The sequence below is a fragment of the Amblyomma mixtum genome, chromosome 1 (assembly GCF_055824585.1).
Source record: "Amblyomma mixtum isolate Tamu chromosome 1, ASM5582458v1, whole genome shotgun sequence".
In the NCBI taxonomy this organism is placed as follows: Eukaryota; Metazoa; Arthropoda; class Arachnida; order Ixodida; family Ixodidae; genus Amblyomma; species Amblyomma mixtum.
In genome coordinates, this window is record NC_143012.1 from 283,925,684 (window position 1) to 283,951,958 (window position 26,275).

Sequence of the window (26,275 nt, forward strand, 5' to 3'; positions counted from 1 at the left end):
GTTTCGCCTGCGAGAACTGCCCTCCTTTGCTTTCCTAATTCCCAACTAGGTCTTGAACCAACTGCATACAAATAAAAAAAAATTGCAGTGCAATATGCCTGGTGAGATGTGGATTCGCTCTGATATTGTAAATAAATAGAGAAAGGCGCGTCGTGATATTTTGCTTATTCCAAGACAGAAAGAACAGGGTGATTGCACTCAGTGACTTAAAGCATACAGCATGCTTTTGTGTGTGTGTGTGTGTGTGTGTGTATGTGTGTGTATGTGTGTGTGTGTGTGTGTGTGTGTGTGTGTGTGTGTGTGTGCGTGCGTGCGTGCGTGCACACACACACACACGCTCCTGGCTGCAACGCTCCGGCGCTTAGAACTTCGTCCCCTAAAGAGGCCGAGATTCTGGATCCTTGGACTAAATCCTCATCGCAGCTGTGAAGGCGGTTTTAAAATTATTAAAATAATGGGTCTTGGACCCCACCTTGAGTAGAAGAAAAATACCCTGTGCCAAGGCGCTCTTTGGCCAAAGATGCCCTTGCGCCATAAAAATCCATCATCATCATCATCATCATCAAAATTGTTGAAAGACTCAGGATTGAGTTCAAGGCTGTAAACTTTACGAGTGTTCCCAGTGTACCCTGTTATTTACGGACTACGGACAAGCGAAAAAGACAACTACCTTCCTCTCTCCCCTTTCTATTTCAACCTTCGTCCTCTTTGCCACGTTTAGGGTATCATACCGGGCGTCGCCTAGTTAACCTCCCTGCCTCTCCGCTCATTATTCGCTCTTTCTCTATTGCTGGAAAACTCTTTCCGTGTGCAAAAAGAAGCAAACACTCAGAGACAGATCCTGGAAATCGCAAACATAATGAGCAGGTTAACGGAACAAACACATATCCCACCTGACCCTCGCGTCGCCGTTCATACAGCGAAGATATTCCCAGGCATTCTCTTCGCATTTTGCGCGCTTACGTGTTCAGTCCGCATAACCACTGCTGAAAGCAATCATCCGCGGCTTATAGGTACTACTACGGAGTGCTCGCCATCCCAGACAGGCAGGACAGGGCTCTACTGTCTGAGCCGGGAGACGTCATTAGGCCCGAGCAGCGCTTTGAAGCTGGCGGGGCCGCTAACACGGGCCGCTCGACGAGCACTTGCATTAGCATGTCGGCCGAAGGAGGAGGCGAGGAGGAAGGGGAGGGGAAAGGAAGCAACCCTCTTCCGGGAGAGATAAGCGGGGAGCTACAACCCAGTGAGCGCGCGTGTGCTGTGACGGCGACTGCCCGTCGCTTGCCTAACCAGGCGGGGCGGCGAGGTCTCCTGAAAGAACGCGACGAACACGCCTACGCTTTTCTTTTCCCTTTTCTTTTTTTTCTCCTCTTCAGTGCTTCCTGCAAGCTCCCATGCTTATAGCATATTCATAACTCGGCTTCACTGATTGCTCATTAGTGAGGGAAGCGCGCCTCGGAGAAAGAAAGAAGATTGAGCGAAAGATGCTAGAATTAGCCGTGGTATATGTATACACAAAGTATAAGCCTGAGTCTATGCCAGCCGCCGAAGTGCAGTTCTGTGTACTGGGTGCAGGCTGGGTGTGTGCAGAATAACTGGTATTGTTAGCTCCATAAAAAGATGGTATGGTCTCACCGAGTAGGGACGGCAATGGTGATCAATGTTTCTTTTCGCTTCGTATTGTAAAGGTGGTGAAAGAAACCGCGATGACTGAAAGGTGAAGGCATTGCACTTAGAAGCACTGGTCTGGGCATACCCTTCAGCACGGCGACAACTCGACGGGACAATTAGTATAGATGTAAAAGTGAAGGGTAAGGTGTGGAGGTATAGACAGATAATTGCAGTGAACTGCTAGCAGCGTCGAATATGCTCTAAGCCTAACTGTGATGTAATACTGAAGTGCTATCGCATTGTCACTTGGAATGTGAAGCCCTTCCTCGCTCACACCCAACAATTCTGGACAAAAGAATTTTATGAGCGGGAAAATGATTATGAACGCAATTTTTTCATATAATGTAAGATTTCACTATAACAATCAATATATCCTCAGATCCCCCAACGGCAGTCTTGCAGTTTTTTTTTCTATTAACGTTTTTGCTATCGTCAACAGCGCTCCCTGTTGGTTTTCTGTGGCAGTCCTAACTGCTCGATGCGATCGATGAAAACATTTTAAAAGAAAGATTTTGCTGGATATCAGAAGAATGGACCATTACCTTCAATATTTCCATAACAGTATCTTGCAATTTTCCTGTTTTCGAAATTTTTATCCACCAATGTTGAACATAAACCCATGCCGCACAAATATTTTATTATTCCACAGTGTGCCAGATCTGTCGCGCGGAGTTCACAAGGTTGAAAGGTGGCCTGTCTGCAGGAATTGACAGAATCAGGTAAGGATCGAATATTTCACACATACACAAAAAAAGTAACGACAAAGAAACACACTAACAGGCTTCCGCAGACGTATGAAGGACTTATCTGTGAATATACGCTTTCACGTGGGCTGTTAAAAAATGAGCGCCATTGTTCGAGTAATGTGGAAAGGCACTGAAACGACTACACATTGTAAGGTTCCTTCGGTATCACTACAAAAGAGTTGGAAGAAATCTCGTCTAACCGGGGACAATGATACTAAAACTTAAAAATGGACGCCGACCAAAAGGAAAAGCAATGAAAAATGGCCAGGCTTAGCTTGGTTAAGCCAAGAATGCGTTGCATATTGCGCGGTCTTTTTGCGTGAGGTATTGCTTGGCGGCACTCGATTTTCTCAGCAGCTTTTCCTCCGTGACGTATGGATGGATGGATGAATGGATAGGAGCGCCCCCTTTGAAACGGGGCGGTGACAACCGCCACCATGCTCAGCCGTCCTTTTTTATTTTTTGTTTTTTTTTTTGCTTTTCCTTTCTCCTTTTTTTCCTTTTTTCTTTTCTTTTTCCTTTTTTCTCTTTTTTTACGTGGTTTGGTGACGTCACGTCACGTGGTTTGGTGGCTGCCCGGCCGCGCCCAAGGGCTGAACTGAGTGATTGCAATATGCTACGCATAAAAAAAACGACATTTCGGCTCCCGTATTGTAGAACAACTGGAAGTGAGCGCGAGGGGCAATGGAGACCATCTCGAACGTTCGGGAGTGCAGGATGCCTTTGCGTACTGCGCTCTCAAAGCGCGAACAAGAGAGCTTAAAGGTGCACTGAAGAGGAATCTGAACTTGTCTTTTTGCCGCGGGAACTCAATCTGCACGTTCCGTGCTTTCTTAGAAACTGCGATTTATTGCCCTGTGTGGCCGATTTACCTAATTAAATCGAATTAACGTCCGGCTCCCGCCTTTTTTTTTTTTCGATTCTCCCTCGTACGGTGGGCTTAGTCGACCAACGCGTGGAGCGCCTTTCACCCAGTCCCGTGGCGGCTTGCCGCTCTGCCATCGGCGGAGTAATACGTGGTAGTCCGTAGTAGCAAATAGTCCGCGCGTATTTTTATTTCTTCGGGCTTATTTTGCGGCTATATTACCTGCGAATGAAACTATTTATTCATGAAAACTTAAAAAACAAAATAAAGCGAAAGCAAAGCCTCCACGGGACTGGGTGAAAGGCGCTCCACGCGTTGGTCGACTCCGCCCATCGTACGAGGGAGAATTAAAAAAAAAGGCGGGAGCTGGACGTTAATTCGATTTAATTGTTGAAATTGGCCACACAGGGCAATAAGTCACTGTTTCTAAGAATGCTAGGAACGTGTAGATCTAGTTCCCGCGGCAAAAAGACAAGTTCAGAATCCTCTTCAGTGCACCTTTAATCAGCATTCAAATTATTTTCCACACCAGAAATTTAGGACGCCATATGCAGGAAAGATCAAAACAACGATATGTTTTTTTTTCTGCTACGAGGATGGCATTATGCAATTAATTTTAGCTTAAAATCGCTAAAATCTGAAATATTTAACGGCAAAGTGCCCGTCAGATTGCGTCAGGTTTTGTCGGATGAAAGCTTCTTTCGGGGTAAGTTGAAACAAAAAGTCGTGCTACCGCGTTACAACAAACCACCCTGCACATTCAGACAGGAACGACGCGCTATATGGGAATGCAGCTTTGAAGCCGCATTCCTATGCGTTGTCTCGCGCGCATTCCTCTGGATCTTGCTCAGAGTGGCGTACCCCCCCCCCCCCCCCCCCCTCCTCTCTCCATTTGAGCCTGTGCGTGTGTAAGCATGTGCGTGTGTGTCTTCTCCTGATCCTGCGTCCCTTTTCGCTGGTTTTCTCACTTGAGCACTTGTTTCTCGGTGAGTGCTTTTCTCTACTGCGCAAAAGGTGTCTTCACTTTGCTCTCTGTTCACAGAATCACAAATACCTCGATGTTTTGCCGAATGGGTTGAAAATGAAGGCAGGATTGCGTTTCACACAATTCTTGCTGACTTGTCACGCTTGCAGTTTATAAAACACGCCTCACACGTGCGCTCAACTAAAAAATACGCCGACGAACATGTGGCCAGAGTAACGTGTAGAAAGTGCAACATGGACGCCCGACCAATGGTGCGGCACGTGTTATGGGGCTGCCCTGGCTACCACATCAGGAGGAAGCACCTCGAAAGACATGTAACCACATTCGGTGCTTGAACTACTAAGGAGTGAGTGAGTGAAGAAACTTTATTTCCGCCAGAAGAAGACCCGTGCCCCTCCGGGTCCGCACGACGTCTGGGCCCGACCCACGCTGCTCTCCTTCTGGGAGTTTGCACTTGAGGCAGGAATTGACAGCCAAATGCCATCTACCTTACGCCTTTGTGCCAGCTCTATTTAATAAAGATTACTCAACCCAACTGGGGAGAAATTAAATGCCAGCTTAAAAATTCAAGGAAGAAAACCAAAACAAAAATAATACCAGAAGGAGAATAAAAAAAGAGAGGGTTCAACGTCACATTCAATGAGCCATCATTGGACTTTCAAAGTGATAATGAGCAGCGCAAGTGTCACAGCTCCATGAACTAGAAACATCTCATCCTTTCATTCGCACTTGACTTTTCTCTTTCGCGATTCATATGTGACAGGTGGCAAAAGTTGTTGAGGTACAGGTGTGCAGAAAAAAATAGTTACGGCGCCATCACGAAAGCTACTAGTCTGAAATGCCTGCATGTACGCGAAATGCTAATGAAAATTAAGAAGAAATGCTAGCAACAGAGTGGCAGCCCCAAAGATATACTGGCCGCATGTCTGTTCGCATGAGGATATCTAAGCGTGCTCAAGCGAATGAACGATACTTGTGCTTGACGTAATGAGGTGATGTCAGTACGCGTTCGTCTTCACATTCCCACAGCCGGTTTTTCCCTTGCTCCGTCGCCTCCGTCGAGCCGGCAGCCGACGGAGGGGGCTGCTTTTGGACCATTTTCTCCCCGAAATCGGGCGGCCGGTGCCACCGGGTCCTGCTCTACGTTTCCGTCGAGCGGCGGCGACGGAGCACCGCCCCACGGAGAGCGAGTCAGTCACAGCGCGAGCTCGGTTCACTTGACCCACCGATGCGCTCGCATCGAGGCACCCTATCGCGGCTTCGGCGGCGATGCGCGGGTGCGTGGGGGCGCAGGCACGAAGAAAGCAGCGAGGGAGCAAAAGCAAAGAGCAGTGAGAGGCCACCCCAACTGGTTTGCCGGTATCCGGCGCCTCTTTCGGTTAGAACATCACTCCGTTCCGCTGCGGCCGCGGTTTCCGCCTCCGTCGCCGCAGCGCCGTAGAGGAGGCCGGCTATGAGAATCAGGTCTTATACGGTTTTTTGGTGACTTAGGGCCACTGGGCATGGTTATCTTTCTTTGTCAGCACCGCGCATGTCTAAATATGGTAAATAGCGTTGTATAGCTTCCTGCTGTCAACTGTTATGTGCGTTACAAGATGCAAAATCGCGGACCAGAGTCGCACAAAAATATATGAAGTCCTGTTCTGCAGCGTGCTACGCTCTCTCAACGTCAACTCAATGCATTAATTCTTTTTTATTTATTTTTTACTAAAAAGGGTAGCTGCATACAACAAAAGGAACAGTGACGTACGTTTACGTAGATGATTATGTAAAAACTGTCTTGGTCAAAAGGTCCCAGGCCTCTATGACTGCACTTCGGCTATGCGGTGCATTAGGTACCCTTATGGTCGCTCCAGTCTCCACCAAAATTTTATCTTCAAAAAATTTTTACCCTCCGCTCTCCAGACCTTTGTGGTACCAGGGTTGCCGTAAGGGGCTCCCCATGAAATCACCAGCAAAGGTGTCGATCTGAGAGCTACTGATTAAGACTGTTCATTAAAATGTACCGGGGATGTTTCTTTTGAATTTGTTTTTTTTCTCCACCGGTAACTAGTCCAAGCCTATTTGTGCAATAAAAAAGTTTGTGTGGTCATGTCAGCGCAAGAAATTAAAAAAAAAGTGCTACAATCGGCGACTTTTCTTGCAATTGTAACATAGCCGCGGCCGATAGGCCATGGCAGGAACAGAACGAGCGTACACGCCTGGGAACGAGACAAGCGAAAAACCAACGTTTATTGCAACAAAGGGTGATTATATAGTATTCCAGGGGAGAGGGGAAAAGGAAAGGGGGGACATGGCGAGGTACAAAGAAAACTTGACGCTTGCGCAGTGTGTAGCCCTCACAATGACACAGCGGCCGATACAACACTTCTTCCTCCTAAAATCGGTCAACTGGTTTCCTCGTCCTCGTCGAGCGTCGTACGGCTTCAGCGGGTTCGCTTGGCACTACTGCTCCGGATGACGGAAGTGCCGGGAATGCGCCGTCAGCATGATGATCCCCAACTGCAGGCGGCAAAGTAGATCCTTCCAGTCTCATATCGAGCTGTGATGCGGATTCCTCTGGCCTGAATGTATCGCCGTCCGGGCGCGCGTCTTCCGCAGTGTCGGGTGACTGCGTTTCTGCATGCCGAAGACGTACCTGGTCCACGTGCCGCCGGACAATTGCTCCAGGTGTTTCTACTGTAACCATTCTGGTCCCAGAAGTAGATGTCACATGCCCTGGTATCCATTTGTCTCCTGTCCCATAGTTGCGAACGTGCACACGGCTCTTCAGTTGGGGCAGCCACTCCTGGCTGTCCAACGGTGCGTCTCCACTACCCTTCGGGAAACACGTATCCAGGCGCGACCTAATCTGGTATCCTAGAAGCATCTCTGATGGCGACTTGCCGCTCTTCTGAGGCGTCCTTCTGCAATTGAGCAGTAGACGCATAAGTTTGTGCTCCAATTTGCCAGGCCTCAACTTCCGGAGACCATCTTTCACCGTTCGGACTGCTCTTTCGGCAGCCCCGTTAGATTGCGGGTGGAAGGGGGCGGTCCTAACGTGGGATATGTTGTTGTTCTCGACAAATGTTGCAAATTCACGACTAGTGAATTGTGTTCCGTTATCGGAAACGATCGTTCTTGGCACGCCAAATCGGCTGAATATGTCCCGCAAACAGTGGATTGTAGCTGTCGTGGTAGCGTGCTTCAGAGGGATTGCTTCTATCCACTTGGTGTGCGAATCGATTAGCACAAGCACCATCTTCCCTTCTATCGGTCCGGCAAAATCCACATGGATGCGCGACCACTTCTCAAACGTTTGTGGCCAGCTTGCTGGTGGAGCGGCTGGCGGCATGGGCAAATTGTCGATGCAATTCTTGCACTGAGCCGACATTTCCTCAATCTCTCGGTCAAGGCCTGGCCACCAAAACAACGATCGCGCAATGGATTTCATCGGCGAAGACCCTTGGTGGGTTTCATGCAGCAGCTGCAGCAATCGTTTTCGTGCACCGGCAGGTATAACCACTCGATGTCCCCAATAAATTAACCCATGTGCCAGGGACAACTCAAGTCGACGGTCAAAAAATACCGCCAGGCACGGCTCAAGGCCTTTAAAGCTTTTCGGCCAACCGTGTAGCACGTAATATTTGACGCGGTCTAGTGTCGAGTCGACAGCTGTGAGTTCCTTCAGTTCTCGTGTCGTAACGGTGCCTTCGTCTAGGCTTTCCAAAGAAAAAACGTACTCTTGCGGCTCTTGAGGCTCCATACTAGGACCGGGTGACTGCAGAGGAAGCCTGCTGAGGGCGTCCGAGTTCAGCAGTTGTCTTCCGGGAGTGTACTGAAGTTTGTACAGATATCCTCCGAGATAGAGTGCCCAACGCTGAATGCGGGCTGCAGCCATAGAGGGTGTCGGGCGGTCGGGTCTTAGCAATCCAAGGAGAGGCTGGTGATCTGTAACCAAAGTGAATTCACGGCCCAACAGATAGTCTCGGAATCTGGTGACCCCAAAAACTAGTGCCAGCGCCTCACGCTCCAGTTGCGAGTAATTCCGTTCGGCTTTAGTAAGAGTCCTTGAACGGAATCCGATCGGTCTGTGGACGCTGCCTACTGTGTGAAACAGAACTGCGCCAATGCCGTGTGGCGAAGCGTCGCACTCTAGCTTCAGCTCCTTTAACGGGTCAAAATGGGCAAGCACTTCGGCATCCTTGAGGCACTGTTTGGCCTTGACGAACGCAGTTTCCTGGGGGTGGTTCCACTGCCATCGCGTATTCTTTTCCAGTAACTGGTATAACGGGGACAACATGGTTGACATGTTCGGCAGAAACCTTGAATAAAATGTTATCATTCCGACGAACGAACGCAGCTCGCTCACGTTACGAGGGCTCGGTGCTTTCATGATAGCTTCCACGTTCTTTTCCGTCGGGTGAAGACCGAGACGATCGATACGGTGTCCCAGATAAGCAACCGATGGCTGGCTGAAATTGCATTTGTCGTATCGCAGCTTTACGCCGTCCTCTCGAAACCGCTGCAACACAGTTTTCAGCCGAGCTCCGTTGTCTGCCGCCTTTTCATACACAAGCATGTCATCTAAGTATGCCTGAACTCCAGGAAGGCCAGCTAGAATGGTGTCCATCTTCCTTTGAAATATAGCAGGAGCAGAGGAAATGCCGAACGGCAGCCTGTTGTAACAGAAGAGCCCTTGGTGCGTATTAATCACGCACAGCTTGCGTGAAGCTTCGTCTAGTGGCACCTGGTTGTAGGCGTCTTTCAGGTCGAGTGTACTAAAAACTTCACCACCGCTTAACGACGCGAACATGTCTTCAATCACCGGAAGGGGATACTGCTCAAGTGCACAAGCCTGATTCAAGGTGGCTTTAAAATCCCCGCAAATCCTCACTGTGCCATCTTTTTTAAGCACTGGTACTATGGGGGTCGCCCAGTCCGAATATTTTATGGGAGATATTATGCCTAGCGACACTAGCCGATCCAACTCTTTTGCCACTTTGTCGCGGAGCGCGTACGGAAGCGGTCTTGCCTTGCAAAACTTGCTAACTGCACCGTCCCTCAGCACCAAGCTGGCTGGGGGTCCCTTCATCAGGCCCAATTCCTCCGAGAATACATCCTCGTAGTTGCTCCGTAAGGCATTGATGCGGCTGATGGCTTCTCCCGCCACTGGCACTTCACCTCTACGGACTTGCAGTACCGGAACTCCAGCTCTATCCAGCAGGGTTAACAGGTCTCGCCCGCACAGGCTTGGTCCGTTGCAGTCTAGCACTATGAGTGTGCATTCAACTGACACACCTTGGTGCGCAACAACTAACTGAAGCTCGCCTAACACAGGCAGCCTTCCAGCGTAGCACGAAAGTTTCAGATGTGAAGGCTTCAATTTTGGCCAGTGTTTGCAATGCTTATCGAAAACCTGTCGCGCTATGACGCATACTGGTGATCCTGTGTCTACTTCCATTGCCAGTTCTACACCGCCCCAATTGAATGTGCGGCGAAGTGGCGGCTCGAGACACTTCGTTCGCGCCGACAGCAAAGTCCAGATATGAGCATTTTCATAGCAATCTTCCGAAGTGGTTTCTTGCACTGTTAATGTTTGGCCACGAGGCGCAGGTGCCGCAGCCCCGAGTTGCTTGTCACGGCGATTGGGACACATTTTTGCGAGATGTCCACGTTGACCACAGTGATAACAGCGCGATTTGGCCCAGCTGCAGCTGCTAGCGTCATGCTTCAAGCTTCCACATCTGCCGCATTGCCGACACGCTGCATTTTCGGCGCTTTGTCTCGGTGTTGGCCGGCGTCGCGCTTGCATTTTCAGTAGTGGTGTTGCTTCTGGAGAAATTTTTTTCGCATCGTTTTCCGCGGCTTCAGCAGCTATCGCTATCGCTTCGGCTTCGTCTATTTTTAACTCTTTCTTTGCCAGGAGTTGTTTCCGTACTGCACCTGAGCGTACACCGCAGACAATTCTATCTCGGATCATCCTGTAAAGGCAACTGCGGAAGTTGCAGTTGTCTCCGATGCGGCGGATCTCGACGAGGAAAGCCTGAATAGATTCTCCCTCCAGTTGGCAACGACTGAAGAATTTGTAGCTCTCCGAAATTTCATTCCGTTTTGGGTCATAGTATTCATTCAGGGCTTTGATAACTTCGTCATAACTCAAAGAGTTCGGCGCCTGAGGAGCCACCCTTCCGGCAAGGATCTGAATAGTCTGCGTGCTCAGTGCAGCCACAAGAAGTGCTCTCTTTTTACTTGACTCAGCGATGCCATTTGCTTCGAAATACGCCTCCACTTTGATCAAGTACGGCTTCCACTTATCTGTGCTTTCTTCGAAGCTCGGGAGCATCTGGAAGGCCATGGAAGTCGCTGGCAGTGCTGTCTTCAGGGCCGGAGCGTCTGGGTCTGCCTCGACAGCGTGGGTGTCGTTTTGACTCGTCGCCACTGTAACATAGCCGCGGCCGATAGGCCACGGCAGGAACGGAACGAGCGTACACGCCTGGGAACGAGACAAGCGAAAAACCAACGTTTATTGCAACAGAGGGTGATTATATAGTATTCCAGGGGAGAGGGGAAAAGGAAAGGGGGGACATGGCGAGGTAGAAAGAAAACTTGACGCTTGCGCAGTGTGTAGCCCGCACAATGACACAGCGGCCGATACAACACAATGAAGTCAAGGCTACAGGGGCGAAACGTCGGTAACTGTGCGACTCCGCCAAGTAGCTCGGCCACACGACGGTGTGCTTGGCCGCCTGGCGCGTTGCTGCATGCGCGGTTGCTTGGTGGGCGAATCGGGTTGCTTTCTCCGCTGTGTCGTTATCATTAATGACGCAATGGCGTGACAGCCATTGGTAGTACGTTCTTTTTTTTACCGACAGGGAGGTGGTGAACTTCTATGACCGCAGGAACCACTTCTCTGTAGTCGGAGTGGGCAAATGCTAGTAATTTTTGAATAGCGAGTCGAATACGATTCAGTCAACTAGTGCATGTTCAAAATTACTCGAACTGAATCGAATATGTTCTCAAGTTTTCGAATATTGTTCGAGTAATTGGCACGAAGTTCGAATAAGACACTCGGTAGTTTTCTTCAACGACAGTTTGAAAACCACAGCCCACTCCGACGCCCCACAGCATACTGCAGCGATCGGGCTGCGTGGGGCAGAGGGTCCAGCGCCGCGACGCGGTTCATTTGAGTCATAGCGTTCATAATACTCATACATATGGCCAACAAGGTTTAGCGGTGCGGCAGGGTCCAGGAATGCTCAGCAAATCCTACTAAATGCCCTATCTCGGAAGCAGTGGCTCATACACACGCACCTTTTGCCGCTGTCATCTACTGAGATATGGTCCTATATCAATTGCTTTTGTTATAAGAATTAAAGAAGGTCATTTTCCTCTAGTGTAACACGGGGTAATAGAGTTAATATACTGAATTCGTGTTGCGTAGCCCCTAGTGGAGATCACTGTTGAGTTTTCAGACTGTGCTATAGCTTAACACCTTAAGTTATAGCGCCGCATTGTAGCACAGTCTCTAGCGCTTTGTTATTTCGAACGACTGTTCGTTTTGTACAAACAATTCTGCAAGTAGCGAATATCGCTAAAAATATTCGACCCGCATTCAATTCGGTACTGTCACTGTTCGATTGGCAGTCGTTTCGGTTTTATCGAAAGTATTCGCATTCGATTCAACAGTAAAGCTACACCATTCGTATTCGATTCGGTTTTGAGAAAGTGCTATTCGCAATCCCTTTCTCCGCGTGATCGGCGTGTGCAACGCTAGTAGCAGCGGACGTGATAAGTTTGGCTGCTTTGCAGGGGTAAAATTTGGGCTGTGCGTGCCTGATTATAAACTTTAGTGTGTCTACGAGAAACGCGAAGTCCTAATAAGTATGAGGACTGAATTACCATAATGTAAAGAGTGAAAAAAAAAAAAGTTTTAAATGTTAAAACATCAGGGACGATGGTTAGAAGAAAATGGAGAAAGATGTAAAAACGCACGAACCCCCGTACACTCACTCACACTGAGCTGGAATAACGGTGAACGGCGTCAGCTAATTGGGTGCGCACTCATTACCGAGGATTTGTGAATAGTAAGAGTTTAAACTAGAAACTTCGCAGTTTCGATTGTTAATTGCTAAAATGCGAAAGATCCAAGGATTGTTAGTGCACGTTGAAGCTCGTATGCAGATTATAGGGCCAGTATCAGCGGCAGTTTCAAACGCAAATTGGAAACATCGTTGCGCGGAAGTCAGCAGGTTTCGTACACGCAAAAGCGGTGCTCAGCCGATCTGTTTGAATATTTAGCAGCTTTAGCTCTTGTAGAGTGAAAACTTTCGTTAAAGCCCCATCGGCTGTGTTATATCAGGTAACTACGAATTTCCTTGTGAAGATGGCCTTTCTATGCCAAGCAATCACAACATTGTAACATTTGTGATTAATTGCGCGCACACCGCGGATTAAACGCTGTAGCGAAAGAGAAAAAAATGCTCCTGTGTGGCGCTATTTTCGTGCTCTTCCTGTAAGCAAGGAGTATGAATAGATGTAGGACATTTTGTTGAAAGGGAATGGCATGCATTTTAGAGGCGACACCCTGTCTACAGGACACGAGAAAAAAACAGCCGCCTACTGCTTTTCTTTTTTTATTCTAGTTTCGACATGGGCTTCGTTTTCAGCGAGGCTTTCTTCTTTCATTTTCGCTCTTATTCGCACGAGTCGCATATATTTGAATTCGGACTCTACGAAATCCCTCAATCTTCGTACCCCGCATCTATGAATTCAGTGCCGACTGTCTTCCTTTGAAGAAAAAAACTCTTTAAATGGACGGAAAGCTGAGCGAGCTTTTTTTTTTTTTTTCCACCTTTATTAGCTCCAATATGCGCTAGAACGCCCACACGGGTTACATGAGTGCCGGTATAACATAGGTTTTCTCTGTACTGAGATTATAGAACAAATCTTTGATGTTGCCGACGTCCTACTCGTTTTTTCACTTCTTCACTATTTTACTCCTCTTTGCGCATCTACGATTGGTCCACAGCGCTCGCATGGTACATTGTACGGCTAGCGGTGGTTTTTATTTTGCATCGGAAACCTCGGCGCGTGCGTACGACACGGCTTCGTCGTAGCTGAGTCGAATGATTACCCAACGAATATAATAAAGTTTTACACAAAAAAGTTATTATAACCAATGAGCGAAAGAATGGAAAAGCTTCGCGTTTTGACGTACATCTACCGACAAGTATAACCAGCGAGGAGGCAGAGGAGAAAACGGCTTAAAAAGGCGAGATTTCGCTACCTTTTCAACCCAAAGCGACTTTATTATGATAAAAATATTGCTTTCATTCAATTCTACTTCGTCTCTATTTTTTTTTTGCTCGGAGAAATGACACATACGGTCGATAGTGAGGGCTGTGCATTGCTTGAGCCAAAGACAAGCGCTGAAAAGATTAAGGTGAAGTAAAATTTGATCAGCATCTTTATGTGGCCCAGACAGGGACGTACTTATAAGGAGGAGCTTGCTTAGAGTATGCACTGTCGTATATGTGCTTGATTGCCTTGAGGTGGCAAAAAACAAAGTTTAAGCATCAAATATTTGATAAACTTTCCATACTAGTAAACCAATTATTTTCCGTTATTTCTATTTCGTTCTTTTTATCCGAGGTTTCGACTGGAGGCTCTCAGCGACGGAGGAGACGTATCTTTGCTTGAGCCGATGATTAAGGGCGAATATAATCAAAATTAAACCGAAGAGCAATATATTCACCGTATTATACCAGATTAAATTGTGACATACGGTTGGAGCATTCGTGTATTAGGGATGTTAGTGAGTCTCCAACTACGACCGTAACTAAATAAATGATATGAAAAGCAGCGGGTTAATCAGCTTGCGAAAAAAAAAAAAATCCCGCTGACTTTGAAGAGGGGAAGGCATGGAACCGAGGACAATATTTTCTAGCAATAGAATTTTCACTCCTTAACGCTAGCGGGATATATCATTCCGACTAAACGGAAGACAAACAAGATAGTACAAACGGCGGCAAAAAAATAGCAACGTATTGACAAATGTACGTAGTTTCTGTTCACTTACAACGTGCGATGACCACATTCTTTTAAAGGGAGAATGAACCTCGCCAGCTTTTAATATATAATGGAAATCGACCAGAATCTCCTCCTTTTTTGCGTTATTCAAACACGCATTTATTTTCAAAAAAAAAAAAAAAGCCATGGTAAAAGTTGCTTAACGTGCCGCTTCACAAAAACCAGAGGCCTTGGAAGGTGGCCTGTACTATTGAAAAGAAAAGCAAATGGACCACGATAGTCGATTTAAAATTTAATTTCTTGAAAACCAGGCATATAGCAGCAATGACTTACTGTGTCAGTAGATGCTGAGCATGCTAAAAGACACTCGTCGCGCTTGTCAGTTTCTGACTGCACTCCTAAGCTTTCTTGCAATAAAACATTGAAGTGGCTTTAGTGGTCTAATTGCTTTTCCTTCAGACGGTACATTTGTTGTCAGCAACAAGTACAACGCGATATAGCATAATTTTAAGTTGTGGACACAAATGTATTGAAGGTGGAAATAAAGAGAAAGAATGCAAGTGCAAGTGCAGAAAATATACAGCACATTATAGAAAGTAAGGAATCGCAGTACCAAGCAACGGGAAATACAGTACCAGCAGCAGTTTCAAAACTATGGCAAATTGAAAAAAAAAAAAAAAAACGCGAAAAGCACCGTGCCTCCGTCATTCACATAATAAAGTACACATGTTACAGAAGGTATTTCTTAATTCTTCCACATTTTTTATTCAGGCGCAAGTTCGATTCGGGAAAAAAGGGCAAGGCACTTGAATGACTGTTTACAGTAATTTTTTAGAATATGTGGTGCGTGTATAGTTCTGTTATGAGGACAATGTGGCCCCGTGAAGTTGTGGACAGTGAAGTTGTGGACATAGCGATCAGAGGATCCTATTCACTGACAACAATGTTTATCTTTACTGTCCGACACTTCCCCAAAGTGAATCTGGCTGTGACTTTGCTTGAAAACATGATTTTTCTCACGAGGACTCTCATGGTACAGCACTTCAGTGGTGAAGAAGTGCGATTGCCGAATGGCAGACTAGTAAAGCGAGGTGAATCAAACTCTAGAGTGTGGATTGAACGCAAGCTCTGTCGCGTGAAACGCCCAGACAGCAAGTCAGACCTGCTGGTGAATTGTCTTTGACACTGAGCCGGAGGGCAAATAACGAAGGCGGTCAAAGGACAAAAAGAAGACAGGCGATGTCGCACGATCTGACGTTGTCACCCGATAAACTAAGCACACTGCTGTGTTGCGAACCATCGAATCTCAAACGCAGTAGAAAATGGACTTTTTGCTTTTTACATACTTCCTGGGTACGCATGCTACAATAGCTGGATGAATTAGAACAGACAGTGACAGCACTATGGTTCCCAAGAAAGAGCCTACACCTGTGGAACTTCAAAGCAAATTAAACTGATGTGCTCATGCAAGCAGATGTACCCACTTCAAGAACGTCTATAGAAGACAAGCAAAACGACTCAGAGGCGAGTACAAGCAAGAGGACCTAGGCTATTTCACTGGAACCAACTAAAGTATGTCTAGGGTTTGGACTTATCGGCTTAAACCGGAAAAAAAGAAGCGATAAACGTAGGCCGAAATCACTTTCGAAATTCAGTTTTAACCGATAAAGTCAGTATGCTCTTTAATATGCGGGCCACAACTAGCTGGCTATCGATGGGAGTTACTCCGACAAAAGAAGAAATCAACACATTAAGTAGCACAGTTGTGTATTTTGAGGTAGTATTCCGCTACTCTACGCGCCTCTGCAAACCGGGAGGCTCCAACAGTCAAGTTGGCAGGCCGCCGTTGTGCAGGGGATCATAAAGGAGCCACCACCCGGACGCCGTAGCTAGGTGCTTTGTTTGGCTATTTTGTTACAGCTGGTCGTGCAGACCCCTTGTTCTCCGACCCTTTTCTCACCAGGCACCGTTCGAGTGGGTTTGTTTGAAAACTAACGTTGTAAACTGCAGGAGCGGCAGTTAGCCGACTGAGAAAAGACACGGCCTTGGAAGGTCGCTTCCTTGCTGCAAGGCGTAGCCGACACGCGGGCTCTTCGCGTTTGGAGAGGGGCGCGAAATGTGGCAGTTCAGTAGCACAACGCGTGACGAGCACCAGATGTTGCAGAGACGGACAGCAAATAAGCGAGCGCAGACAGAGCGGTGCGCGCAGTCCGGGCTAAGTGTTGGTTCCAGTTCAGCTGCCGCTGTCCTTTTGAGTGCGTAGTTTATGCTTAACTGTGCGTAAAGGGCTTCGCGTAATGCACGTGGTGCTTGCGAGTAAACAGCCTTATGGGCAGGGGCCTGTTACTGATAAGGTGGCTTTTCGGAGCTATAAGGGGAGACTCGATTCTGCTCTTGGTGGAGCGAAGGAGAGAGAGGACAGAGGGGAGCTTGGTGCTGGCGCTGGTGCGAGGAACGAGGAAACGCTACGCTTTGCGCTAGTTAGGTCGGTCAGGCTAACAAGGTTTCGTGAGGACGAGCTCTGGTCTGGCGTTCATGATCTCTTCGCATGATAGTGACTGACTTGGTTGTTTTGGAAATAAGTTCTAATAAACTGTGCTCTACGTTGCCCTTGTTAACTGCCATGACCCACTTAGGGAAATATCTGAGGTAAGTAAGCTCCTCCACTGCACTCAAGGACATTGACTTGAAGAGATGCGCAAGCGCCACGAAAAAGTTTCATGTTCTGGTTACCTCGAGGGTTAAGTGGCAGTGTCATTGCTGTCGTTAACGTGCAGGGCGCGTGAGGCCCGACCTCTAGGTCTGCCCCGCGCAGAAATGCAACACTGGAGTGACAACCTAGCTTTTAGAATATAACTTCCACTTGAATTTATGTCTTACGCCTTACATTCCCTTTTTAATGACGATGGCATTTCTTCCTACAAACACAGCTCTATGTAGGAGCATTTTTGCCCTAATAACTGGTAAATCGAATGACCGGGCTGACAGAAAGGTGAGGAGAAATTCTAGATGACTTTTGACCGCACAAGAGTAGCGCATTATATCGCCGAAGAAACTAAACAGAACGGTAATTCGCGTGTAGAAAATAATATTTACGAACCCCCCCCCCCCCCCCCCCCCCTGAAAACTTCGTTCTGGAATAAACGCCAAAAAAAAAAAAAAAAAGTCAGGCGCACTTTCAAAGATAGAAATAGAGGAGTCCAAACCCTAGGCGTGACGTGACTGGCCCCTACACCGGGCATGTCAAACTGACGTCAAAGAAGGGCCGGAACCCTCATTGCAGCAGAAAATTCCGAGTGACAAACTGACACTCCCCTCGTTTGTCTTCCGAGGAGGAGCTGCGTCCTGCACTCTCACGCGCATTAAGTCCCAGATTATGAGTCATTCATTCATTCGTCTGTGATCGTTCGATTCGAGCGAGGTCAGGGACAAATTAAAGCACGGAAAGGGCTGTATCGCGAAGTGTGCCCCAAGGAAATGTTCTTTGCCCCCACGCTCTTCAATGTTGCAATGGCTGGTCTTCCCGAGGCCTCGAAGAAACATCACAGAAAGTTCCGTATGTCTATATTCAGACGATATTTTCATTTCGTTTACCGGTTACGAATACAAGGGATTTACCTTGTGCGTGCGTGTTGTGCGCGCGGTGGTGTAGAACACTGCTTCATCTGCTACCCATACTTCAACGCGGAAATGTGTGTCGTGCTCGCTTCCCTCAAGAGGACAGAAGCGCCACATGGTTTATTAAAAAACCTTGTTTACCCACGCAGGCACCATTTATTCAGAAAGGAGGCTTCCCGCCTTCTAATTTTTCTTCGAGACTGGCCTGGACTGCGGACGGTGGCAGCAGCAGTTGATTGTAAGGATTATAACGATTGTACGCATGCCGACGTAGCTCTGCCAGTGTTCACAGATCTGTGCCGAAAGTTGCCGATTTTAATTAATATCTAAGTGTCGCAACGACGAAGCAAATGCAGGCAAACATTTAAAGGGCTAATCCCACCACTAGTTCGCAGAAAACTAAACCTCAACTACAATCTCGACCTCAACTACCCATTAGGGCACCAACCAATGCGTCTTGAACTGCCGCATTTTCAAAATTTTTATTCCCATCATTTTGACACTCCAAAAACAAGTTTCACAGAAATTGCTCAAAATTTTTAACAACTGGGCATTCTATAAAACTGCACAGGAAGCAACTGGCTGCTAACGGAATTTTGCGCCGTGAACTCGAATTTCAATCAAAGGGCATGATAATGAAGCAGTGATAATGGACGCTGATATATTTCCGTCGTGGACTCGAGTAATGGCTCCGCAAATGTGCTGGGGATTAGTTTTTCCCGTTAGTGTACCGCATAATAGAGAGTCTGTGCATAACGTTATGCACAGCCCTAAACTGTTGCCGCTACTGTATAAGGTGATAACAAGGCATGGATATTGCATGCACGCGCATATTAGAGCCTTTCAATTTACGACTAACACACAGCCACTCTACCGTTACACCGAGCCTGCAAGCTGTGCATGCGAAGCTAGCGTTAGACCGTAACGGTGTACGGTATAGCGCTATTATAAAACTCTCTAATAGAGAGCTATAGAATAGTGCGATGCGCTTCCATGAGGCGCCACTGCGCATGCGCAGAACGCCATTAGGGGCGCCAGATGGCGCCAAGTGCCCGTCAGCTGCGTGCGCGCTTACCGCGTCGGCACCAATCAGCGCGTACGCAGTGCTGCCCCGCGGAAACTAATCACGGTAGCGGATCGCGGATGACGCTATGATATAACTCTCTAATGTTATAACGTCGCAGAGGTTACTGTTGAAAACTTCTCGGCAAAACTAGTTATCTACCAGTTGCTTTTTATGCTCTCATCCTAAGCACACTGGCGCAGTAGAAATGAAGGCAAAGTAAAAAAAAAAGAAAGAGAGAACACGCACGAAAACAAAAGAGGAAAGCAAAAATTTGAAGAAACAAAGCCCTCACGTTCGCGCTGTCGTGCACAGCGGCGGAACTCTCCGAATAATGACGACGCACTGCTGCCTTCCGCTAGGGCCATCTTTCAAAGTTTCGTGCCATCGTCATGCCGCATCTTGGCTCTCGGCGTGTTTGCCTGGGCGACAGTTCGGCGGCAGGCCCAGAGCCGGACGCGGGCGCGTCCCTCGTATTTTTTTACCCTTCCGGTTCTCCGCAGCGAAGCCAGAAAATGCATAAATTACGGCCGGCTATCTCGGCAAGCAGGCAGTTTGTTTTTTGATCCTCTCTTTACAAACACTTTGCGTGGTTTTGTGCATTACGCGCGGTGTTCCTTTTCGTGCGACCGCCGCACGCGGCCGTTCGGCGCTGCTTATGTATATACGCTGTTGAATGTCCGCGAAAAACTAAATAATCATCAAATACGGACGGAACAGAAAGACAGAGGCGAAACTGTGGTCTCATCTTTTGTTTCTTGGTTTTTTTTTCTTTTTTTCTCCGTTCCGAGGCATCGCTCTCTCTCTCTGGCGCATTCGGAACGAATGTTTCTTTGTCAGTTTTTTTTTACTACTGTTCGCGCGGCCTTCTTCCAGCGGTGGGGACAGCTAGCGCGCGTCGTCCTCGAGCATTTCGGGCGTTGGGCGCACGCGCCGTAAATATTTGAAATGCCCGCAGACCAGCCCATTCGTCAGAGCGTGCTCCCGACTTTGAAATTGCCTGCCCGTCCGAACCAGCTCTCCCCAGATGGCGCGCAACACGGCTCCGCTGTCAGGCACGGAGTGTAGTAAAGGGCGAGGAGGTCGGCTGGCGCTGCACGACTAGGGGAGAGGGAAAGAGGGGTCGTAGAAATGTTCTCGGGCCAAGAGATGCATTCGAAGCGCCATCGCAGTAATTAACTCCACGCCGTTGTAATCAAGATTGCGATGCCAGCCGTTGCACTCGCTGTTTTGCTCAGCGCATTTCTCTTCCAGCTGGAAATGCACCTGAATGGAGACGCGACAAAGAGGAGAAAGGCTGAAAGAAAAGTCGCCAGATTGGAGGGGTCCCCAAGAATTCACGGATCGCGAACTCGGAGCTGAATCTTTGAATGCAGTCTTCTATCCCTAAGCAAACTGCTCGAACTTTTGACAGTCACTCTAAAACGCGCATGACCTGGACGCAGTTAAAGTGTGCGCCCCGCTGTGTACCCTTGTACTGAAGGCAATTGTATTCTAGTTGAACCACCCTCTTTAAGAGCTGTGCCAAGATGAATCCAACGCCTGATTACTTAGCTGACATGTTTTCAACGTGTACACAGGATGAATTACTGGTAATATAAAATCAGCGCTCATAAGAAACAACATAATAACACAAAGAAATCCCCACTTTCCTGGATAGTCAAACCTAGCACTTCAGTCCTGTGAGCAAGTGATACGCATGCAGCACTGTGAGGCGGCTATGGCGGCTATGGCGGAGAGCGGACCGTTTAGTTCGAACTGAACGCATCTGCATTGGTGATATTGTTGCTGATCACTTTACGCAGAAAACGAAAATTACGCAATCAACGGAGTGCTTCTTTCAACTCACCCAGTTGGCAGAAGCACCCCGTACATGAACTGTCTCGAATTGCGCTTACCAGGCCTTTCATTGCTTAATACTGCAACCAAAACCATGTGTTCTAAACATGTGTTCTCACGGCGCCAAACGACAAACGGTTGTTGATCCTCACTCTAACACTTTTATTTTCCTTTAATTTCTAAACCTAACCAGTCACAACCTGAGAAAATAGATGGCGCCGTGGGTATTGGGTAGACGGGGGATGTACTCACGCCGTCGCCCGAATGGAAAGCTTACGTTCTTGTAACAGGAAAAATAACAGACGACGCACTATGATTTTTACAACGCGTAGAGACAACTTGGAGTGTGATCTAAAAGATGTCCATGGCTCACAACGAGAAGCATCAGCACCTATCTTGGTTGCTACCTCTGGTTTGGAGGTGTATACTTACTGTTTTCTTCAATATACGCAGACATGGCTTGCTAAGAATAACCACGTGCCCCGCCCGGAGGCTAGTGACCAAGCACTAGCTAGCATGGAGTATATACAAACCGACGCCGCAATAACTCCAGACATGATAGCTGTCTTCATGGGGAGCCAAACCCGGGTTAGCTGCCCTAAATGTGCCAGGTGGGATATGTTACAGCATATCTTATGGGAATACGTATGAGAAACCCCTATCTACCAAGCATTCGGAATACGCTCAACAACATCGACAAGACACTGCCAACAGGATATTTCAATCGAGAGAGCTTCCTAGAAGGAAACAGCGAACGACGAAACGATGTTCTGGTCACACTGCTGGAGTTCAACCCTACAAGCAAAAAAAATCACGTCTTTTATTTTATCGCCGCCCCTCAACCCCTCCCCCATTATATGCTTATGAATCCCTCCTACCTCTAAACTCATTCCTTATTCCTTCCCTGGTTTTTTGACAATAAGTACTTGCATCCTCAATGATTTCCACCACCATAATCACTGCTGCCAGTACAACATTCTTTGCATCTGTGGTGTTGCTTTCTAAAACACGGGAAAGACAGTACTAACGTCATAATTATCATCATCATCATCAGCCTGACTACGTCCACTGCATGGCAAAGGCCTCTCCCATGTCTCTCCAATAAACCCTGTCCTTTGCCAGCTAATACCACCGTATCCCCGCAAACTTCTTACCTCCTTTGCCCACCTAACTTTCTGCCGCCCCCTGCTACGCTTGCCTTCTCTTGGAATCCACTCCGTTACCCTTATTGACCAGCGGTTATCTTGCCTTTGCATTAAATGGACTGCCCAAGCCCATTTCTTCCTCTTTATTTCGACTAGCAGGTCATTAACTCGCGTTTGTTCTCTCCCCCACTCTGTCTGCATCCGGTCTCTTTACTTTACACCTATGTTTTTTTTTTTCCATAGCTCGCTGCGTTGTCCTTAACTTAAGCTGAACCCTTTTCGTTAGCCCCCACTTTTCTGCCCCGTAGTTGAGTAACGGTAATATACTGCTGTTGTATATTTTTCTTTTGAGGGATATGGGTAAGCTGCCATTCATAGCCAGGTTAAGTTTCCAATACAGTACTAACGTCAGAGTATATATTATTTAAAACGTTACGAAGTATCCGAAGCACTCAAGCAGTTAGCAATTCGCAAAGTACAATCACGATTTCAACACACTTCTGAACGTAGAAGCCGGTATTGTCACTTTAAGGGCGTGATCGCGATAGGTTTTCAGCAACGACACTCTGATATGCAAATTTATGCTTTCATGATAGTCGTAATGTTTGTTCTGATAGCGACGATTAAGAATACAAACTTTATTCAGTTAGTGAAGAATGATGAAAACAAAAAAATGACACAGCCTCTTAAAGACAGCCTACAGTAACACTATTTCAGACAAGCAATAATAAAAATTCTTCGCTGCTCTACAAAAAGAGAAGAAAATACCCATAAGGAAAATGATTACACAGAGGAGGTGACCTACCCGCTCAGATGAAGCGAACAGCTGTCCGTGCATGAATGTAGTCATTCACAAAGAAGATCTTGCGAGTTTAAACAGACAAAAAAAAAAAAAACGATTCCTGTGAAGCGTGTTCTGCACCCAACGCAGTTGCCCGGAGCGAAAAGGAACCACATCGCTGCCACAAAAGGTAGAACATAGCGCTGTCTCGGCCACTCACCCATGACGCTGACGTGGAGCTCCCCGGAGGCCGACCTCCCCGAGGGTCCCGTGGCGACGCACCTGTAGCCGCCTTCGTCTCCGCTCCGCTCCACGCGGTGCACGAAGAGCGTGCCGTTCCGGAACACGCTCTGGCGCTTGCTCTGCGGTAGCTTCGAGTCCCCTGCGGTGTCGTATGAATAAAAATTAGAGCAGAAAAAGAAACAGAGAAAAATGCACCGGACGTTTATCCTTGCGGTAGGCGGATATCAGAGACCGCATAGGGTGTTGTGAAATGCTCATGCCAATCGAGGTGTTAAGTGCAGGATGTGTTGGTTGTTGCTGGAATGCCTGTTGTGTTTATGCCGCTGCATCGGCATAAACACGTCACGGCTAAGCTCAAGCGAATGCCTTTTACGGATAGTGTTGGAATATAGCCAGGTGTGGTATCCAGTCATGGGGTGTGGGGGTCGATGTGGCACCGGCAAATCCTCACTTCTCGGTTCCGAACAGTGCGGCGCCGAGACCAACCCTGCGTACATTTGGATCTTGGAGCCTACGGGGTCTTGTAGCGAAGCGAATTTGCGGCCAGTACCTGACGCTCTCGTCCCCTATTCTCACGGCCGTATGTTTGCGGTCTCTGGACTCCCGATTACGTGCAGCGGCTTTACATAATACCGCGATACTTATCGCATGGCACTGGCTTCGGAAGCTGCAAGGCTGTCGCCATCTGATGTTGCCAGCAGAAGAAGCACCTTCGCTGTATTTTGTAACATTTCAAGGGACTATAATCAGGGGTTCTTTGTTGTTAGGTTAACACATTCGCCTTTTTCGCAAAACAACAATCGAGGAAGAAACTAATATATAGTCTCAAAGAAAGCGAAATGTGATTTTTTTCAATTCTTTATTCAATTCAATTTTCAATTCTTCCCGTGCTGTTTAGAACTTCACAGACGGCAGCATAGCTGCCCTGGAAGGACACGATATTATGCTGAAGGACACGAATTATGAAAAAAAATACACAAAACAAAACATGTCCAACTTTCTCGGCCAAAAGTTCTGAAAATTGGGAAATTGTAAGATACTGCTATGGAAATATTGAAGGTAACTGTCTGTTCTCATGTGTAGCAAAATCTTTTTTTGGATAGTGTTTCCATCGATCGCATCGAACAGTTAGGAATGTCATAAAAACCATCGGGGAACGCTTTTGACGATAGCAAGAACGTTAATAGAAAAAAAAAGTAAAGACTGCCGTTAGGTGATCTGTGGATATTTCGATTGTTATACTGAAATCTTTCAGTATATAAAAAAATTGCGCTCATAAATGGTTGCCCGCTCAAAAATGCTGGGTATGAAAAACTGCAGTGTGTAATGTCTCGAAGCGACACATGGGCTCCATTGCTTGATCGGGGAGTTTCTATGAATCTAGAATCGTGCAACCTAGTCATTTCGTATCTACTACTGCCCTGACTGGAGAGTTGTGATATAATGTTTATTTTACTTAACCACATTTGCAGCTGTGATATCACGGTACTCTTGATAAATCACAATACGACAGCCAAATCATAATGCGAAATGTGTTCACTGCAACAACTGTTGCTTTGAAGAGAAGTTTATTGGACTGATTATTCATACAAAGGGACCATAGTCCCTCACAAAGACAAAAACACCAAGGCAGCGACTAGTGTCGCTCGGTACAAACAAGCTATGAAACAAGAACACGACGGCGACTGCTGCCGCCGTTCACACAAAATCATTCACAGCACAAAATGTTCAAAGGGTCCATAATGTCCAGGCATCGCGGGGAAGCACGCTCACTGAATACGATGAACGCGCACCGACACCGCGCACCACACACTCAATACGGCAGGAGCCGCACCGTCACGAGGCCCCCACTGTTGCTTTCTTAAAGCCAATCAATTTAGGCAGCTGAATGGAAGACTTCGAGTTCGACATTCATCAATAAGCTGAGCTGGAGCAACGCCTGTCATCAATGACCTGCTTTGCCTAAGGTAGCACTTGAAGATATGGTACTGATGAACCGTATGAACAGCGGAATCCTTGCGACACATCAGTGCGACTGAACAAAAATGTTTTGTCAAGACGAATGAGTGGAATGTGCTGAAAGCGTTGACGAACTATTAAGTCGAAAATATCTAGCAGATAAGGAGTGATTGTGGTTTATGGTTTTATGGGGTTTAACCTCACAAAGCGATTCAGGCTATGGGAGGCGCTGTAGTGGAGGGACACGGTTAATTTCGACCACCTGGGGTACCTGAACTTGCACTGACATCGCAAAGGACACGGGCCTCTAGTGTTTCGCCTCCGTCGAAATTCGACCGCCGCGGCAGGGATCGAAACAGCATCCTTCAGTTCAGCAGCCGAGTGCCGTAACCACTGAGCCACCGCGGCGGCTTCAAGGAACCAAGAGTACTAACAGAACTGCTGACAAAAATCTTGTGAGCTGTAATTATATAATAATACCGCTTGTAATGTGACCCTCAGAGGAGTGGTGTAACACACGTTTTTCCTTTTCCCTTGAAGCTACTATAAACATCACTCAAGAAAAAAGTACTTACCGAGGTCGTGAGTGCGAGTCTCGTAAGAAAACGTTTTGAAAGTTTGGAGCAGATTCCGAAATCTGAAAGCTGCTCGTAGCATAAACTTACAGATAACGGCGATTGCGTGCAGAGCAGCACAGCAACAACTGCTGCAGTATGCTCCATCAACTGCTCAACACTACATATAGTACACGCACCCGATGCTCGGAAATATACGACGTCATACATTTTGGCATTCAGGAGTGGCGTCACGATGACAGTGATTTTCAATATCCTGCCGTCAGTTAGTGCTCGTTAAAGTTTCAAGACCGCCATTTCACCACTTTGATCACTTACGCCTGTTGGGAGAGAACAATCTAGGAAAGCGTATTTCACAACTCTTGGAGGTATGTTTAAATGTGTCTCCTCTGTTTTACTGGGATACTTGATATCACATTAAAAGCTCTTTGAAAGTCAGCCAACAGAACGTACCGCCCAGTGAGAACGTTCAGGTCTTTCAACTTGACGCTACAAAAAGCGAAAGAGGAGAGGGAGAAGGAACCTAAAGCTAACAAAGTCACTGGATATTTGTTTATGTCATTTTTATTTCACGCTCTCCTCACCAGTATGTCAGGCTCGCGTGGACGTTCTAAGTCTGAAATGAAACGCGACGAGATGACAATTAGTTTAGTCTACCGAAAATAGTCTGAACGAAACAGGGCTCCGGAGGGGACGGAAGCTCATTTAAATCACGGGCCTGCGTCCAGCCAGGTCCGGGCGAAGTAGGGCCGGGCTCGCTTTTCGATGGGTTCG

At 47.3% G+C, this 26,275-nt stretch overlaps 1 protein-coding gene across 1 annotated transcript in view; it reads right to left on the minus strand.

Annotated features, from left to right (window-relative positions):
* Nucleotides 1–26,275, minus strand: part of LOC149371923 (cell adhesion molecule Dscam1-like) — a 308,990-nt gene that overhangs the window by 53,371 nt on the left and 229,344 nt on the right. The window contains exon 9 of the mRNA XM_089566251.1: nt 22,945–23,106. Within this exon, the coding sequence (XP_089422377.1) occupies nt 22,945–23,106 (162 nt within the window). The remainder of the gene's footprint in view (nt 1–22,944; nt 23,107–26,275) is intronic.